The 19,835-nt window shown below is 37.5% G+C and overlaps 1 protein-coding gene across 1 annotated transcript in view; it reads right to left on the reverse strand.

The window, feature by feature from the left end:
* LOC142334839 (uncharacterized) overlaps nt 1–19,116 on the reverse strand; it is a 48,738-nt gene extending 29,622 nt beyond the window's left edge. Inside the window, exons 1-3 of the mRNA XM_075383167.1 lie at nt 17,938–19,116; nt 15,698–16,687; nt 541–772 (exon numbers count right to left, since the gene is read on the reverse strand). Coding sequence (XP_075239282.1) covers nt 541–772; nt 15,698–16,687; nt 17,938–18,928 — 2,213 coding nt within the window. The 5' untranslated portion in view covers nt 18,929–19,116. The remainder of the gene's footprint in view (nt 1–540; nt 773–15,697; nt 16,688–17,937) is intronic.
* Nucleotides 19,117–19,835: the final 719 nt, after the last annotated feature.

Consider the following 19,835-nt stretch of genomic DNA (forward strand, 5'->3'; position numbering starts at 1 on the left):
ATGAAAAAACCCAGGCAGACCGAAAAACCAGATGATCCAGACTTAGGCTCAGTCAAAATTTCCATGCGTTCATGTGCTCGTTCAAAAACCCTTTTGAAAAGACCCGTCCAGACCAAAATTCGTGGGAAGGAATTTATAGTTTTTACTAACAATCTGAAATGAACGAGGTCTCCAATCATTTGATACTTTATTTGATTTCCGAAAATGTTTATATATTCAATTGTATAATAGTGCACAGGGTAAGCTGCTAATGCAAACTTGACGATTCTTTTGCTTCTCTCCCTGCTTTAAATAAGTTAATGTTTCGATATCGAAATGAATTCTTTCTTTCTGTCTTTCAATTGTTCAAACTAATTTTGATATTTCTCTAATTGGTATTGTTGCTAAGTCACAAATCACCAAACCACCATCACAGAAGCTTTAAACGCTATTTGATTTAGATTTAAAGGAAAGTTTTTAGAAATTTGTTTCTAATTAGAGACATTAAGTGACTTATTCTTTTATTCTTGACATAGCTTTATTCTTTTCGTGACTTGATACCTTAATTTTTCTTTTTCAGGGGGCTCATGTAAATATAGAGAAACGATGCCCCCCTTCGTCTCAAAATCAAATTTAATAATATCTGGCTCTGGTTCTGAAACTGGAATCGCAAAGTATCCCACTCCTCGCTGGTTTATCCGGAAAATGAAGATGCCGGGTATGTCGCAATTGGATCTTTCTGGCAAGTATTTCATTAGGAAGTCTCCAGATTCATCCAGTTCCAGTGATCGACCTGAAAAAAAACCCGAATGATTCCCATGTTAGGACCACGACTTATGGGAAGACCATATTCGACCAAAAAGGGTATAAAAAAACAAAATTGCGTATGAAAAGACTTAAGCTCGACTCTATCAAACAGCGGGCTAGACTTATAAATTTTATCAAAAATTTTCACGCTCGCTGGGCTTAATTCCCGGGTCGAGGTTTTAGGGTAATTTTTTGTAAGAAATGCGGTGAATGCGGTGAATTTTTGTAAGAAATGCGGTGATTGCGGTGATTGCGGTGAAAATAAATAATTCACCGCATTTCACCGCATTTCTTACAAAAATTCACCGGCAAGTTCACCGCATTTCTTACAAAAATTCACCGCATCAACGTTTGTGGCAAAATAATGTAAGAAATGCGGTGAAAGCGGTGATTGCGGTGAAAAAAAAAATTCACCACATTTCACCGCATTTCTTACAAAAATTCACCGCGAAATTCACCGCATTTCTTACAAAAATTCACCGCATTCACCGCATTTCTTATTTATAATTTAGCACGACCCAGAAAGTTTTGCACGATTTAACTGGAAATGTCTATTGATAAGTATGATTTTTTTGCCTGTAAAATTTTACGAGCGATTTTATTGCTGACTGATGCTTATAACATTGTCAGCAAATATAACTCTTGATCTGCTGGAATTCAGAAAAAAAAACACTAGCCAAAAAAATTTTCGTTCTTATGACAAATTGGCAATTCATAATTTTGGAGAAAGAAGACAAGTAAAACTTTCCGCATTTTCATAATGGCTGGCGGGCTGACATGGGAATAAAAAAAATGTTAAAACTGCATTAACTGCTTTAGTACTAAGAGATACTTTTTTTTCTTTCGTTTTCTTAACTGTTCATTAAAATAGAATGTTATGGTGCAATGGGTATTGGTCCTGCTTGACTGCTTTTTAAGTATAAACAGTAGCAAAAAATAACAAAACTTTCAGAGAGACAGACTTGAAAGTGCCTAATCTTGAAAGTGCCTAATTTGAAGCTATTTAGGTGTGAAACAGGTGTGAAAAGTTCACGAAGTCGGTCCTGCAGAATTTTTTTACTGCAATGCAAATTTTTTTTGTCTCTCGTTTTCATTCATATTGTCCACATTTTTTCATCTTTCATCATTGCCATTGTTCGTACTCCGTTTTTTTTCCAATAATGCTGCTCTCCCAGAATCTCGTTTTTCAACGCTTTTTTTCCAATTTGATGTGGTGTTTTGCAATATGTGAAGAAGTATGTTGTGTTTTTGCTGCAGTATGTTGACTGTTCTGGTATGCTGTTTGGTTGTTAGGTCTGTGGCACTCTCGGGTGTGACTTAGTTGACTCGCCAGTTGCCGCTGACTTTTGAATCGATTTTTCAAATTCAATGTTTAACAGACATTCTTTTTCCCGCTTGTTGCTTGCTCCTTTCCCACCCACTTAGTTCGCATGTTTTCCCGCAGCTTCCTAAGCCGCTTGCCCAACATTCGATCCATCTCTTTCGTTTCCCGTTTCATAGTGCATCGTATGAATGGCATTTCCACCCAGTCTTTTTTTCTCGTTTTTTGTGCATCATTCAATTTAAGTTTAAGTCCAGTTCGTTTTGTTTCCCAATTCTTGATGCGTCGTCCATCCAGCTCACCCTCGCCGGTCACTTGTTTCGTTGTTTGGTTTGGCGTTGCTTACAAGCAAGTTAGGCGCTTTCGCTTTCGTTACTTCTCTTCGCCGAGTACTGTGCCACTCGGTGACCACCTTCCTTCTCTAACGAGGCTTGACTATCTGATAAAATGAGGATGCTCTATATTAGATTATCTAATTTGAGTTCCAGTTACGTAACAACCACAGGGGCCTCACTGGTGCCATAGAACGAGACAGGAGGGTTAAAATTTAATAATTGTTTTCTAAAACTGATGATGCCTTCAGCAAGCTCATAGAGAAAAACGAGCATTTCTTCGACTTGACCTGTGAAACTTACTCAACTAATCCCGTCCTTGATCAGCGATTAGAAGATGTAACAAATGACAATGATATTGTCTTGAGTGCGACTAGAAAAAGTTTAGTCTGTCTTATCCCTGTCTGAGACACGGTGTGCGAGGGCATTAATAAGTGAGTGCAATTGAATTGAATCTTACGCTTCACGTCGTCAACCATGTATAGCCAGCGTAAATTTAATTTTCTCATGAAAACATTTAAACAAGAAGAGTTTGAGATACAGGAGCAAGCTGCGATGCTCCTAACCAAACAAAAACACGAACTTACCATGCGCAAAATAAGAACTTGAAAACCAATCGATCAAACGGGAATTCAGTAGGAATATTCTCACCAGCGTATTGCAGCAGCTTAACAAAATGTGGCCTAATTAATCGACCTGAAAAAAAACCCGAATGATTCCCATGTTAGGAACACGACTTATGTGAAGGCCATATTCGTCCAAAAAAAGTATAAAAAGAACAAAATTGCGTATGAAAAGACTTAAACTTGACTCTATCAAACAGCGGGCTAGACTTATAAACTTTATCAAAAATTTTCACGCTCGTTGGGCTTAATTTAGCACTATCCAGAAAGTTTTGCACGATTTACCTTGAAATGTCTTTTGATAAGTATGATTTTTTGCCTGTAAAATTTTACGAGCGATTTTATTGCTGACTGATGCTTATAACATTGTCAGCAAATATAACTCTTGATCTGCTGGAATTCAGAAAAAAAACACTAACCAAAAAAAAAATTCGTTCTTATGACAAATTGACAATTCATATTTTTGGAGAAAGAAGACAAGTAAAACTTTCCGCATTTTCATAATGGCTGGCGGGCTGACATAAAAAAAATGGTAAAACTGCATTAACTGCATTAGTACTAAGAGATACATTTTTTCTTTCGTTTTCTTAACTGTTCATTAAAATAGAATGTTATGGTGCAATGGGTATTGGTCCTGCTTGACTGCTTTTTAAGTATAAACAGTAGCAAAAAATACCAAAACTTTCAGAGAGACAGACTTGAAAGTGCCTAATCTTGAAAGTGCCTAATTTTGAAGCTATTCAGGTGTGAAACAGGTGTGAAAAGTTAACGAAGTCGGTCCTGCAGAATTTTTACAATTGCCAGAAGTTGTAACAAATGACAATGATATTGTCTTGAGTGCGACTACAAAATGTTTAGTTTGTCTTATCCCTGTCTGAGACACGGTGTGCGAGGGCATTAATAAGTGAGTGCAATTGAATTCAATCTTACGCTTCACATCGTCAACCATGTATAGCCAGCGTAAATTTAATTTTCTCATGAAAACATTTAAACAAGAAGAGTTTGAGATACAGGAGCAAGCTGCGATGCTCCTAACCAAACAAAAACACGAACTTACCATGCGCAAAATAAGAACTTGAAAACCAATCGATCAAACGGGAATTCAGTAGGAATATTCTCACCAGCGTTTTGCAGCAGCTTAACAAAATGTGGCCTAATTAATCGACCTGAAAAAAAAACCCGAATGATTCCCATGTTAGGAACACGACTTATGTGAAGGCCATATTCGTCCAAAAAAAGTATAAAAAGAACAAAATTGCGTATGAAAAGACTTAAGCTTGACTCTATCAAACAGCGGGCTAGACTTATAAACTTTATCAAAAATTTTCACGCTCGTTGGGCTTAATTTAGCACTATCCAGAAAGTTTTGCACGATTTAACTTGAAATGTCTTTTGATAAGTATGATTTTTTGCCTGTAAAATTTTACGAGCGATTTTATTGCTGACTGATGCTTATAACATTGTCAGCAAATATAACTCTTGATCTGCTGGAATTCAGAAAAAAAACACTAACCAAAAAAAAAAAATTCGTTCTTATGACAAATTGACAATTCATAATTTTGGAGAAAGAAGACAAGTAAAACTTTCCGCATTTTCATAATGGCTGGCGGGCTGACATAAAAAAAATGGTAAAACTGCATTAACTGCATTAGTACTAAGAGATACATTTTTTTCTTTCGTTTTCTTAACTGTTCATTAAAATAGAATGTTATGGTGCAATGGGTATTGGTCCTGCTTGACTGCTTTTTAAGTATAAACAGTAGCAAAAAATACCAAAACTTTCAAAGAGACAGACTTGAAAGTGCCTAAACTTGAAAGTGCCTAATTTTGAAGCTATTCAGGTGTGAAACAGGTGTGAAAAGTTAACGAAGTCGGTCCTGCAGGATTTTTACAATTGCCAGAAGTTGTAACAAATGACAATGATATTGTCTTGAGTGCGACTACAAAATGTTTAGTTTGTCTTATCCCTGTCTGAGACACGGTGTGCGAGGGCATTAATAAGTGAGTGCAATTGAATTGAATCTTACGCTTCACATCGTCAACCATGTATAGCCAGCGTAAATTTAATTTTCTCATGAAAACATTTAAACAAGAAGAGTTTGAGATACAGGAGCAAGCTGCGATAGTCCTAACCAAACAAAAACACGAACTTACCATGCGCAAAATAAGAACTTGAAAACCAATCGATCAAACGGTAATTCAGTAGGAATATTCTCACCAGCGTATTGCAGCAGCTTAACAAAATGTGGCCTAATTAATGGATAATTGATCGCTGCTTAGCCGTCACTCAAGTGAAATGAACTCGTCTAAAGCGAAGGGGTCAATTAAAAGCCTCAATTTTATTATGAATTGGGTAGAATCGTTTCATCCCAGAAACATGTTAACTGCAACAAGTGAGCCAATTTTGTCGCATGCTTTTTCAGTTACCGCCAGCCCTCTTGTTTTGTTTCTGCAGGGAATAAGACACTAAAAAGACTGCAATGCAACTTCATTTAGTCAATGAAGCTGCAAAGCATACCTCAGACCCAATTGATGTCAATGGTAACTGTCACAGCAATGAATGCGAACAATGAACGTGATCATCTTCACAATGTACGTTATGTTGCGTTCAACTGCAACCATCTTGAAACAAATGTCAGTACGCGCTCCCAGGAGTTGAAACTTATTCGGCTCAGCAAGACGAGCTGCATGACGAATACCTTTGAGTTAAATTTATGACGTTTTTCTCAGAACAGCTCCACAAATTTTGAACCATGACAAATAATGCAGTCTTTTAAAACCATTTTCAACCAACCTTGACACCAAAACACTGCTAACCCTGCCTTCTGCCATCACAGTTGGCAAAAGTTTGCACCACAAAAACGCAAAGAGTAGCCATTTACCAACTTGTATTGTCCAGTTATCCCATTCAGTACAACAACTAACATCGCTCCAGTTTTATTCACACTGATAGTTCGTCCAAATCATGGAATTGACGTTCAAATTGCATTGTTTTGGGATTGCTCACCGCATTACAAACCATCGGCTACTTCCTTGGTGTCCGTGGATTTGATCAAAAAATTTTCGAAAGCAATCACTTGTAGGAAGCACGATCCACTGCCTGAGTGGAAATTGCAACAGTACAGTGGGAACCCCTTGCAGTGGCATGAGTCCTTTGAGCTAATTGAAAGCGCCAGAACCACACAGTCGGTGACTGATGATGTGCAAATAACTCTCCTAAAACTCATGTAACTGGAAAAACTAAGATCACCATCGCTGATTTCGCATCTGGTGACGTGACGTATGAGGATACACTTAAGACATTTGAACGTAAAAAGGCCAAGTGCAGCCACTTTTGAATGCGCACTTGGAAAAACTCAGTAATTTTCCAACAATTAAGATGCAGTTATGTCATCATAAAATTTTCGGCTACCATCCCAAGTCTTGTCGGATTCTTCAAGTCACTTTCGTACGACGCTGACTTGATCAGCGCCTCACTCTTATAAGAGCAATGCTATAAATTGCAGCCTAATTTGAAAGATTCAAGGTCACTGGATTCAAAGATTCGGCTACAAAGCATTCGGTAAAATTGAAACTTTCCGACTCCAAAATTTGTTTTAAGCAAAAATCCGAGTCGCATGATTTAATGAAACAAACATCAAAATATCAAAAAATGAGGACAACAAGGACCAGATCAAGTTGCCTTGAAGACATGCACCGCCAACCCACAGTAAAGCGCACATAAAACAACTGAAGCTGCAACAACATCACCCTCCACTTGTTGCGTTGTCCGTAAGGCTAACCACTGCCTCTGGGAGTGTCGAGTCTTCAGAAACTCCCACTCAGCGTGCAAAGCTGGCAGCCGAGGCAAAAGTTTGTGCTCGACGGAAAATATTTGTTCCGGCAGTGATCAGATCCAAGAAAAATGCAGCACCGCCGCAACTGCTCGTACACCTACTTCTATACGCAGCTGATAGGGCTTAAACATCGCAATTCTCATTATCGAAAGACAATAACAGATCTATTGTTGGCAGTGTTCATAGTGATCCTGTTAGTTGCCAATCATTGAAATAGGCCACTTCACCGTTATCTTGCAGCAATGTGAAAGGCCTCTTTCAAGTGACAGAACTGCGGCTTGTATTCATCTTAGGTAAAGAGACTACGGACTTGAAGTTAACAATCACAAGTGTATACAACGATGTCATCACTTTCACAAAGATGGTTGAATTGATTGCAATACATGCCAACAATCAGACGTTTGGTGCTTTCAAAGTCTGCCCATTTGTCAAAGACAACTTGAATGTGGGCAGAGACATCATTGACATCAAAGAAACAAAAGTGTGCCCTCAGTTAGCTTTTCTAGACACCATTGTACATTGCTATGAAAACATTGAGATGATACTTTGACTGAATTTGTATCACGTCATCCCCGCGTTAGAGCACTTCGATGTCGATGAGAATTCCTCTCCTTTCGCTATTGGTTTGCCCGAAGGTTGGGTTTTAAGCAGTTCTTTACAGTTGTCTTCACGTTTAATCTCGACGTATTTCAAAGCAAATATGGATCAGGGTTTTGAAATGTCTAGTCACATGTTAATCTTGGTGTATTATGAAGCCACATGGTGCGCATAGCAATTACACACACTTCATTCGGTTGATACTAGCGCACATTAATTTTTTAAAATTACCAGAGTACTCAATGGGACAAAACTTGACGACGCAGAAATGCTTTGGGCTGAAAAAAAAACATCAGAGTCCATGAAACAGGCTCATGAAAGATCAAGCGTTAAATTAAAAATATACCGACACCATCAATTAGTACTTATATAAAGTTATATCTTAAAAGTAGAAAATGCTAAGAAGATGTAGTGACGCTCGGAACATGACAGGTACCTGCTGCACCACCCAATTTTTGATCCAAATAAAACAGGAAAGCTCCGCAGGTTGCTTAACGTAGCAGTCAGGTTCCATGGGCTTCCCTAAACAATTCATTGCTTACTGGCCCTGAATTACTGCCAGTAAACATTATCTTTGTACTTTTAAGGTTCAAGCAACATCAGTACGCGGTATCGGCCGTCCTTGAGGGAAAATGGGAGTTTCACCCAGTGATCAGTCATCCTTGAGCTTTTTGTGGCAGGAGGACCAGACAGTACACGTGCCATAATTTTGGGGCTGAACGCTCTCCCACTTGAGCAAACGACGCACTGTAGTGCATATCACGTGATAACGCTAGGTTGTACCCCTAGAGCAGCAAAAACTGTTTTCGAGAGATTGATTAGTTCCAGTAGAGTTGATTAGGGTGACCTTAATAGGTGGAAGGAACTGGTTCAACTTCTCCGTCTAGTTGGGTTCAAGACTACTAGGTTCCAAAACCCTGTACCACATCCAGTTGAGCGAATTGACGGGTTGCCTCCTGCAGCCGAACCGATAGTGATTGCGTTGTCAACTGAAGAGTCATCGTACTTGCTTGGGCTTAATTGGGATCAAAACAACGACACTCTGTTTGTGATTCGCAGTACTCCCACCACTGTCGCAGACGCATTAACACAGCGCTTGTTATTGAGCCTACTGTTTAAGGTATTCGATCCCACTGTTTTATTTGTGCCAATCACTGTTGGAGCTGGACTGGTGTCACAGGAAATTTGGCGCATCAGCGGGCAGCATTGGAACAAAACAATACCTGAAGAAACATCGGACAACTTAATGTGTGTCAAACTGCCGCTGCCATCAATAAACACTGTACCAAGAAGTTGGACCGGTCAAACACGTTGAACTACACGTGTTGGTGGATAGAGATCTCTCTAGAGATCTTTTTAATGTTTTTTATTTTCTTGCGGCTCAAAAAAATAAACAAAGCACGTGTAGCAACTATGAAGCTCACGACTGTTCCAACGTTGAAACTAAAAGCCAGTCGCCTTGTTGCTCGCCTCAATGGGGAGACTTGACGAGCACTGACAGTTTGTGGAGACAAAGTTTTTATGTAGGCAGACAGTATCATTGTCCTTCCGTGGCTCAACTCTTAATCAAAGCAACCCATCTTCATCTTAAATTGCGTTAGAGAAATAATGGAACACACCAGTTGAAACGTCCCGTAATCAGTCCAATGTTGGCACGAGTAGAAATTTCGCTGCTACTTCGCATTAAAAAAGAACTGGGTGAAAGGTCCTAACTTCCTAAAGACCACGCACTTCTCTTCGAGCCAAACACAGCCTTGTCGACAATATCAATCTTGGCCTGTATTCTAAGGAATAAGATAAGTTCATCTCATCTTTAATTGTTTCTGAAGCCAAGACAACTAAAAAGCAAAGGTGTTTTTGTTTTCGATAACTTAAGTTTTTGTCTACGCATTCTTATCTAGCCTTTATCTATAGATAACAATTGTATGCATTACTGCGTATATGCTACGTCTTTTACCATCACACGAATCCAACCGTCCTGCCCAGTATATTTTTCAAGGAGATTCCTTCATTGCCGAAAGGAAGGTCCTCATTGACATTGAAACCGTCTTGAGGAGCATCCGCATTGCTAAGTTTTCGCCGTTCATTGTTATTCATGGTTACATCCGTTCGTCTGGTCGAATCAAGCGGCTAATTGAATTACGTTTTGACACTAAGCATCCTTTTGTGATTGAAGCATGTCACACTTTTGTTAAACTGTTCTTGCAGCACATTCAATTAAAATAACACCATCAGGGAGTTGATTTCCTACGGGCAAAAATGCTGGAATGTTATGCCATCCTTAACTATGTTTGTTGCTGCGTTCTGTTAAAGCGCTGGTGTTTAGCGCTGCCGTTATTCAATACATCATGGCTGACCTACTAGTAGAAAGACTTGCATGCCAATCCTTTCCTTATACCAGCACCGGGGATCAATACTTTGGCTCATTTTAAGTCACAGTTTGTCGAACTATCCTCCTCACTTGTTTGAAAACAATTGCTGTCCATGTGGAATCCATGGAAGATAAAGTGTTTGTTATGCGAACAGAGCAGCTTGTCTCTTTTCAGGGTGCTCCTGGCATCATCTGGTCTTAAAATTGTACTGGCTTGTTATGGTGCAGAAACAGAGCTCATCAGGAATATCAAAAAGTAGAAAACTAACAATGTTGCTGCTGAACTTGCCCACAAGAACATTATATGGAGATCCAATCCACCACTGCAACACACCAGGATGACATCTGTGAAAAGCTAGAGCGTAGTTTCAAAATACGCATAAAATACGTTCTATTTTCCTTTTTTACGTAGATAGCTAGGAAAAACGCAACTAACACAATTTCAATAAAAGTAATCAGGAAAGGTAACAGATGAGACCTTTCCTTTCATTGCTTTGAATAGAATTGTGACGGTCTTCGATCACAAGTATCATAATGATATCTGTCAAAAAATGCAGAGAAGACTTTGGCGTCTAAACCACGTTTTGATTTGCACGTTATGCCTATACATTGCTATCACACTGCGGTACACACTTGCAAAACTTTTGAGTTCTCCATTTTTCTGTCCATTTAATTAGTTGCTCCACAACTCCAAATTTCTTGCTTCGAGTCGAAAAAAATTTGCTCCCCGGCAATCGAGTTAGCGGAACTGAAAGACAGGCAATTTTGCGGAAAACTCCATCAATGAAAAATCTTTACAAAAACTACATTTTAGTCGGTTATTCAGCATATGCGTTGATCGAAGAAATTTTGTTTACACAGATTTTAAAATTAGTAAAGTTGACGTGAAGTTCGTTAACGAAAGATCATCCATCAGGTCGTTTATAGGTACTTCATTCAAGTAGTTACGCGAACTAACAAAGTTCAAGCTATTAAATCTCTTATTTTCAACCTAACTATATTAAATGTTAAGTTTGATGATATTTGCAAAATTCACAAGGATGCAAAAATTTATTTTGTCACGTTCTGTTTTTGCTAGGAAGTCATCACTAGGAGCCCTGGTTTCAATTCCAAGGTTGTTATTTACCCAGTGGCGCAAAAGAATAAAAAATGCTCGCTTAGCAGTGCAGGTCCAAAAACCTTAAAATCTAATTTTTAAGGTCGGCAAAATAAAAGACAGCAAAAATTTTAATTTTCAAGAATTTGGTCCAAATCATGGGCTTTACGCATTTTTAAAATACCTTCTAAAAAGCAGAAAGAAATCAATATCTCAAGGTTTCTGAAACCCCCAAAATATATACTTCAAATTACAATTTTAGAATCGCAAGCCAACTGGTCAACTAAGGTTTAGATTTCTCTTTTTTGTGACAACCCAAGTTCTGTATCCAACATTGATTAGTTAAAAGCGAGCTTTTTTCGAGCTCAGATGTGATGAATCAACTATCTCCAGAGCAGCGCTCCAGCGTATTTACAATAACACCTTAAAACTAACAACTTAACAATAATGGTGGGCATTTTTACGGGTTTCTTTTTCAGGTAAATTTTGCAGGTATTTTTAAGGTGTGTCCATGGTTCAGGTGAGACCAATCTAACTGAACAGTTCAAGTAACTTCAGGTGATTTTTCAGGTAAAGTTATGTGAACTTTTTTAGAGTGTGGTTGTCATCTTGTACCCTTCTCAAACGTGTGAGTTGGCACAAAATTCGGAAATCAACTCATCTCAGAATATGCAGGGCACAATTCAACTAATTCAATTGGTCTTAGCCCCATTAGGTGCCAACAGTAATTAGCATTGCAAATCTTAGGGATAAGTTATTTCTAACTATATAACTTCACTGTGATTGCCATTGCAGTAGAGCCCAAACAACTTTGTAAAAGTGCTGGGCTTATATTTTAAATTTTGTTTGTGATTACTATGATAAAATATTTCCAATATTAATTCTTTATTATTTTTTCTAAATAATAAATGTAATAATTTGTTTATGTTTGATAATTTGACTTATGTTTCATATTCTCAAAAATCATAGACAAACAAGGTACATCAATAATCCTGAAGATAAAATGAGAAAACTTTTCAGGTCGAATTATAGACAAAGGCAACCGAACACAAAACTGGACTTAAAAATATACCTGTTCATAATCGAATTCATTTATTTTTTCAAAATTGTTGTTGGAAAATTTTTCTTCATTGTTGTGAAAAATATTAAATAGTTATTTGCCTTCAATGACCCTGATTCCTTCTCCCTTTGAAGAATGTATTCTATACTAAACAGAGGTTACACGGTGTAACATGCTGGTGGTCCAGCACATACTACATCCTGTTCAGATCTCAATTTTTCTCAATTTCACTCTCAATTTCATTGATTTGGAAAATCCAGGTGAACAAAAAATACTTAAGTGCTTAATTACGTGCTCTAAAGACTCAAAATGAATTAGGACTGATCAAAATTTGCATTAAGCGTATATAAATTCGAAAAGAAGTGCTCCAGAGAGAGTACGGCATTCTGATAGAGGCTGCTTCGAAAAAATACTGAGCGTGAGCTGCGAAAACATCGATAAACAAGTAGGCAAAAGAAAAAATGCATCTCCGCGTTGAAGTAGCTGTGCGTAAAAATCAGCCAATAAAATCCGCAATGTTAAAGTAATTTTATATTTAACGTACGCGATTTGACCTTTCCAGAGAACCAAATCCAAGAACCAAGTATGGTCCCATACAGACCATACGAAAATTTCTTATATGGTCATGCTGTGGTTGCCAAGATTTAAATATTTGGTTCCTATATGAAATTCAAGAATCCGGTATACGTTCTTTGAGCATTCTGGCGTTTGTGCGTTCTTTAAACACCCAAAAAAAGTTTATCCAGCAGTCTCAGCTTTAAAAGTTTTAGACGACTAATGCGCTTTATAGAATATTAGTTATAATTTTTTAGGTAATTTTTTTGTTATATCTCCCTATCAAAGATTTGGCTGTCATCAATTCAATAATAAAGCAATGATTGCTCTTTACCAAATAAAAATTTGGTCAAAAATGAGCCATAAATTACACTTTTCATGGGAATATTTTACTTTGTCAATATCAGGGTTCTCAAAACTTGATCCACAGTAAAGCAAGTAAGAGAAAAACTGACATTTCACTTCAAAATCTTAATATTGTTGAAAACTTACATCATTATACAAAAAACAAATATTGTTTCTCAGAAAATAATGGAGAAAATTAGGAAATGACTAGGTTGCAATTAAGTTTGCCACTAATGATACTCTGTTTTCAGAAATTTAGCTCGCTTTGATAGCTGCGTTTGAACTGCTGCTTGATTTTCCGCTTGCAGCTGGTTGATGAATTGAAGTAATTCCCGCCTCCTCTCTTTCCCTACTTTTACAGCTCCCGGTATTCTCTTCTATTTTAGCTCCACCTTATGTTTATTGGTTGCGTGTTTTCAGTTTTGAGCTCACCAATTGTGTACCACTTAATCTCAATTTTTGGTTCTGTCTCTTGTTCTCTTTTGTGTTTCAGATGCATGTTTAATGTGTTTTCGTCGAAAAATATAAAACAAGGTCTTAAACTCAACATGTGATTTTTTGCGATCCAAATGATGTTGATGTTCGACTTCATTAATTCTGATGAGAAGGTGCAAGGAAAACCCCTTTCATTTGTGAACTCAGTCGTGAATTTACAGTGACTAAATAAAACTCTCATTTGATTCAATAGACTATGCGCACCATTCACTATAAAGGTCCAATTTAAAGCAGTCAATATGAATTATTTGTGATAGGTGCAGTGGAGGTAGGGTACAGGTAGAGGGAGTGGGATGAAGGGGAGGGAGGGCGAGGAAGGAGGAGGTAGAGGGAGGGGGAGGCGGAGTGCAGGTACAGGTAGCGGGAGGTAGGATGGAGGTATACGGAGGGGGAAGGAGGTAGAGGGGATGGAGGTAGATTGGAGGTAGAGGGGATGGAGGTAGATGTGGAGATAGAGGGAGGGAGTGGGAGGAGGCAGGTAGGGGATTACGCACCTAATTGACTTCATTCACTAAGTGGTCCCTTTTAACCAAGTAAAAATGTTAATGCACAGAGTAATCATGCTATAATCTTATTTCTGCTAATTTCCGCTAAAATAAGTTCTGTTAAAATCATAGATTCATGTTCGTCATTAAAATTTTCCCTCTATGATTTTCGGCCTTTTATCGTTAGCGACAAATTTAATTGCCACTAGATTGGAGTTAAGCGCGAGTAAACATGCCCTTAAAAAATAAGGTGGTTCTAATTGCTGCTGAGATCAAAGACAGGCAGCATTTTGCCTTGAGCAGTTAGAGGTCAACCGGCACATTGCCTAACGCAGTTTAACAGCAGTCTGTCTGAAATGCATGAGCAGTGTAAACAAATCGAACGGCTCATAGGGCGCAAAATAGCTATTTATGGTGAAGTGGGACCAAACCAGAGTAATGCCTCGCACAAAAAACATGCTATTTTTACTATTATTTACCACTGTATTTAAATACATGCTAGGTCCGGGCACTTTTCATTTCTTAAGAATTTTGTCAAACAAGTGAACTTTTAAAAACAATCTAAGGTCTTATCATGTTTGGTCATTATCTCGATGGGTGTTAATTTACCACAATTTTAGCAATTGACTTATTCCAGCTTAGCAAAACAACTGAACACATGGTTTTAAAAAAATTTTCTTGATCTTTTTCATTGCTTTATATCACAAAGTCGCAGTCAAGGGTCACCAGTTCCTAGTATTTATACACGGATCATATATATGAATAAAAACATATTCGGTATTGAGTGTTAACAATCGGAAGTATCTAAATCACGTTTTATTAACAATTTTTCATCGCTCAAAATTTTTTATTGCTCTGAGTGTTTGATTTTTGTTTTGCCGTATATAGATACCCCTACCCCACAATTTTTTTATAAAATGTGGTTTGTTGCTTTCCAAAAAGTGCCAACAGATCTGGAAATTGAAAAATTAAACGTGACGCGATATTTCCTAATAGCACTAAAAAAAGGGTGGTTCTAATCGCTGCTAAGATCAAAGACAGACAACATTTTGCGCTGAGCAGTTAGAGGTCAACCGGCACATTGCTTAACGCAGTTTAACAGCAGTCTGTCTGAAATGCATGAGCAGTGTAAACAATTAGAACGACTTATAGGGCGCAAAATAGCTTTTTATGGTTAAGTGGGACCAAACCAGAGTAAGGTCTCGCACAAAAAACTTGTTGTTTTCACTATTATTTACCACTGTATTTCAATACGTGCTAGGCCCGGGCACTTTTCATTTCTTAAGAATTTTGTCAAAGAAGTGAACTTTTAAAAACAATCTAAGGTCTTGCCATGTTTGGTCATTCTCTCGATGGGTGTTGATTTACCACAACTTTAGCAATGGACTTATTCCAGCTTAGCAAAACAACTGAATACATGGTTTTAAAAAAGTTTTCTTGATCTTTTTCATTGCTTTATATCACAAAGTTGCAGTCAAGGGTCACCAGTTCCTAGGTTTTATACACGGATCATATATATGTATAAAAACATATTCGGTATTGAGTGTTAACAATCGGAAGTATCTAAATCACATTTTATTAACAATTTTTCATCGCTCAAAATTTTTTATTGCTCTGAGTGTTCGCTTTTTGTTTGGCCGTATATAGATACCCCTACCCCACAATTTTTTTTACAAAAATGTGGTTTGTTGCTTTCCAAAAAGTGCCAGCAGATCTGGAAATTGAAAAATGAAACGTGACGCGATATTTCCTAATAGCACAAAAGAAAATACCTACATTTAAACAAATATTTTACCTGGTGTGTTGAACCCAGCTCTTGCGGAGGAAACCGCATCCCACTTGATTTCGAAGTAGTCGAACAAACAGAAGCAGTGATCCTCGGTTCGATTCCGAGGTCCTCCAAAATTATCACACACAATTACAACTTGGTAGCTGTTGACCTCGTCAAGTAGACCTGGATATCGACTGTTTTTGTAGAATGTTACGACATACGCAAACGATGCTTCAAAATTAGGCTCAAAGTCGTCAATTAGATTGGTCAAAATGTCCAAGTCACTCTGAGATGTCACTTCCCGTTTCATGATGTTATTGACAAGGTTCGCATACTTAGTGGTGTTTCGGCCCATCAAGAGAAGCGTCAATTCGTCGTCTCGTCGGACGTTCAACTCGGATGCTCTGAATGACATCGCATTCCAGTCTTCAATTGCCTGCTCCAAGTTCGGATCGCCAACATATGAATTTAGATAGTGATTATAGAAACCAGTAGAATAATGATCCAAACGGTGATAAAGATCACAGATGTTTTCTCTCCAACCTGGGTAACTGGAATTGAAGCAGCCGTAATCGAAAATGTTTTCTTCAATGTCAGCGTCATCCAAAAACGGAGTTATGAATGTGTTTGAGGAAGACCACGACAGCATTGAATTGCCACTTCCAAGCGAGATATGACCATTCGTGCATACGTACAAGGAGTCAAATGTCAGGGTTCCAAAGCGAAATCTTCGACTTAGAAACTGTTCGTTCGAACAACCGTCGTCCATTTTTATGGTGAAACTGTCGTTGTGTTTGGGTCCAAAAGGAAGCACAAACGGCTCCGGCAAATCAGACAGATCAATTGGTGCCACGGTGACAGGGGTTGTTTTTGGTTCCGTTGCAACGTTTACAAAGTTCCCGTCTGGATATTGGTTGAGTCGGAACAAGTAGATCCCGGGGATGCCACAGTTGCTTTCAACTGGAAGTTGAAAAATGTCTGAGGTTCTCGACTCTTCCAGCTCGAACACATGATCTGAACAAATTAGTAGTTTGAAGCCAATTTGTAATAATCTTAGATTTTTTTTAAGATTTCGTCAAAATCTTAATTTGACTAATTGGACGAATTTGACGTCAGCAGCCAATATTGAAGATATGTATTATTTCTTGCTAATATTTGCGGAGAAAAAGTAATTTCATCATTTAAAACTAGGTCAGCTATAATAAGCTTTAGTATAATTAATAGAGCTGGTGGCATAATTACAAGTCAGGGCAAGAGAAAACATCTAGAAGATCATAGCGGGTGACCAAAGAATATTGCTGTTTCAATTATCTACAAACTTGAAATATTTGCTTTTGATAAACAGTTATTGAGTTTCAAGTTGAAATGCGTATGTATTCTATTAATTTGGGGAGAAACTTTATAAAGCGATTTGCAACATTTGTTGGAACCGAAAACGTCAATGACAAAAAACCTAATGAAAAATGAAAAAAGGGAGCTCGTGCAACCTCAACTTTTATTCTATTGGGCCACCTCAGAAATAATCAAATTTTCTGAATATTTTTCTCTTTGAGCTTCGTTACAATCGATCAAAATTTGGATTACATTTTTTCAGTTACAGAATTTAGCATAGGGGAAGTCGCAATGAAAAAATACAAAGTTGTTGGAGTGAGCAGCAAAACCAACCTCAAACAATATGTTTTTTAAATTCGTCAAATCATCATTTTATTTTTGAAATTTTGAAAGTAAATATCATATCACCTTCAAAACTCTCCACGCAGAAAGCTATTTTATAGGAGAATGTTACATGGGGAGTTAGCCGGTGATATTTCCTCGATTTGATTTACTCTCTCAGTTATTATCGAAACCTGAGTCAAACTTCTAGAGTTTTTACTAGTCAGTACTACAGACTAATTGAGCATCAATTACTGCGACGGTAATGTACAGTATAGTGGATAATACAGTTCACAAGCGCTAACAGCAAAAACCTAATATCCACACTAACTTGAAAACTCTGAAACGAATTGGGTAGTGAAAAGCTATCCTCGTCATTGATAGGAGATCATCCGTTACATAAAAAAATTGAAATGAATTGACAAAGAGATACTTCTACTTCACAACCTAATTTGCCTATTGATTGCCATTGTTAGAATCCATAAGAAAAAAAAGTTGAGAAGATATCAGTGAAATAGTTATGTCTTCTCATATGTTCTGACCTTACGATTAAGGCACCACATGGTTGCAAAAGAACACATGGTGGCAAAAGATCCCATTTTTCTACTTACATTCACTTTTGAATCCCATTCTGACCGTTAAGTCTCTGGGGTACTCTATTTCGAAGTAATCATACAGAGCGAAACAATTGTCCTCTTCTCTGTTCACACCACCTGCTTCGTCACACGTGATCACAGCCTGAAAACTATTCGCTAGATCTACAAACCCATAGTATTCTTTTATTTTGTAGTAGGTGACCGCGTATGCAAAACTGGCGTTAAAATATGGCTCAAAATGGGACAAAATGTCAGAAAGAACTTGGAAATCGGTTTCATTAGTAACTTCCCGCTTCATAATATTGTTTGCCAAGTTGGGGTACTTCGTAGTGTTTTTATTCATGATGAGCAAAGTTAAGTTGTCGTCATTATGCACATTCAAATCTTCAGCAAGAATTGGCGTTTGCTCCCAGTTTTCAACAACAGGTTGCAACAAAGGATCGTAAACGTCTCCAATGCTTTGATAAAACTGTGAGTAATTACCATTAGGGCCATTTTGAAGCAAAAGAAAATAATACGCACAAATTGGTTCATTAATGTAATTGTTCACTTCATATTCAGTCAAAGTGTAGTTAAGACCTTGAAGAAAGTCAAGAATATAATGAATTGAATCCAAGCATTCGTAATCAAAGAGGTTGTCAACGATAAAAGTGTCAGCAAAAAATGGGGCAATAAACACAGCGCTAGAAGAAATGAAAGATTCATCGGGGTCATAGCTTGAGTAATCGTAGCCAAAAGATATGTACCCGTTGTTACAAACGTACAAAGAATCATATCTGTCATCGCCGAATCGAAATGACCTTGTCATGTTCTGCTCCGGGGAGCACCCTTCATCGTTTTTCAGGTTGAAAGTGTCACCCGCTTTCGGTCCAAATGGTAACGCGAACGGTTCCGGCAAATCTCGAGTTAAACCACTGGCGTGACTTTCGGAAAACAAAGCAGTTATTGCGAAAATCAACCCAGGCAATAAAATAATTTTAAACCGGGACTTGACAAAATGTCCCATTTTTGATCAGCTTAAAAAGTAATCTGCTCAAATATGCTTTCGTAACGGCAAAATTGCGGTTTTAATATCTATTCAAACTAGCTAAACTAACCAAATTTATAACTTTTAAAACTCTTTGCGTAATATAATTGATGGGAGAGTTCTTGGCAAGTCTCGCGCATTCTTAGTCTGCAATTTAAAATATAAGTTTGACCACTGGACCGCTGATAACAAAAAACTGGTTAAATAATAAGCGATTTTAAATAATAAACTGTTCATTTTAAGACTCTTAATTCGTTGACAGACTACGCTGTTCACTGACTTACGCGAAGCATGTGATTGTTTTGATAAAAATAGCTACGCAAAATTAGACTTTAGAAAAAAATAATCGAGAAGCGCTCAAAAACAACAAAAAGGAGAGCATGAAAAAGTATTTTAAAGAAAAATGAAAATCAGATTTATTTGATTACTATAAATATTTTTTAAAAGTCCACTTTGTTGTAGTTGAATTTTTTTAAAAGACAAATAGAGAAACAAGAAGGAGCAAATGTATTACTAAAGGCAGGAAAAATCATTAGCAGTCATTTGAGGGATACTATATTTATCCGACTCTTTGTGGCTGATAAAAAAGTTACAAAAAGCATTTGTATTGGAAACCCTGCACTTCATCACATCGACAAATCTCAATTGTAGAAAAGTTTGACTTTACAATAAGATTTGTGTATCAGCAAGTCTTTGGGAAAAACATTTTATATATCTAGAACTGAAATTTATTGAGTAAATTTTTTGAATAGAGGGGCGCCGCTAGGATGTTTACGAAAATTAGTTGAATCTAAGTTTTTTGTTCCATTTTGGTTTCAATTTGTCTTGATTGGTTTCTTTGGGCTTTGTTTAAAATTTTCAACCGATCGCTAGAGCTTTTTTGACA

This window comes from Convolutriloba macropyga, chromosome 2 (genome assembly GCF_964194025.1).
Source record: "Convolutriloba macropyga chromosome 2, txConMacr16.3, whole genome shotgun sequence".
Classification (NCBI taxonomy): Eukaryota; Metazoa; Xenacoelomorpha; order Acoela; family Convolutidae; genus Convolutriloba; species Convolutriloba macropyga.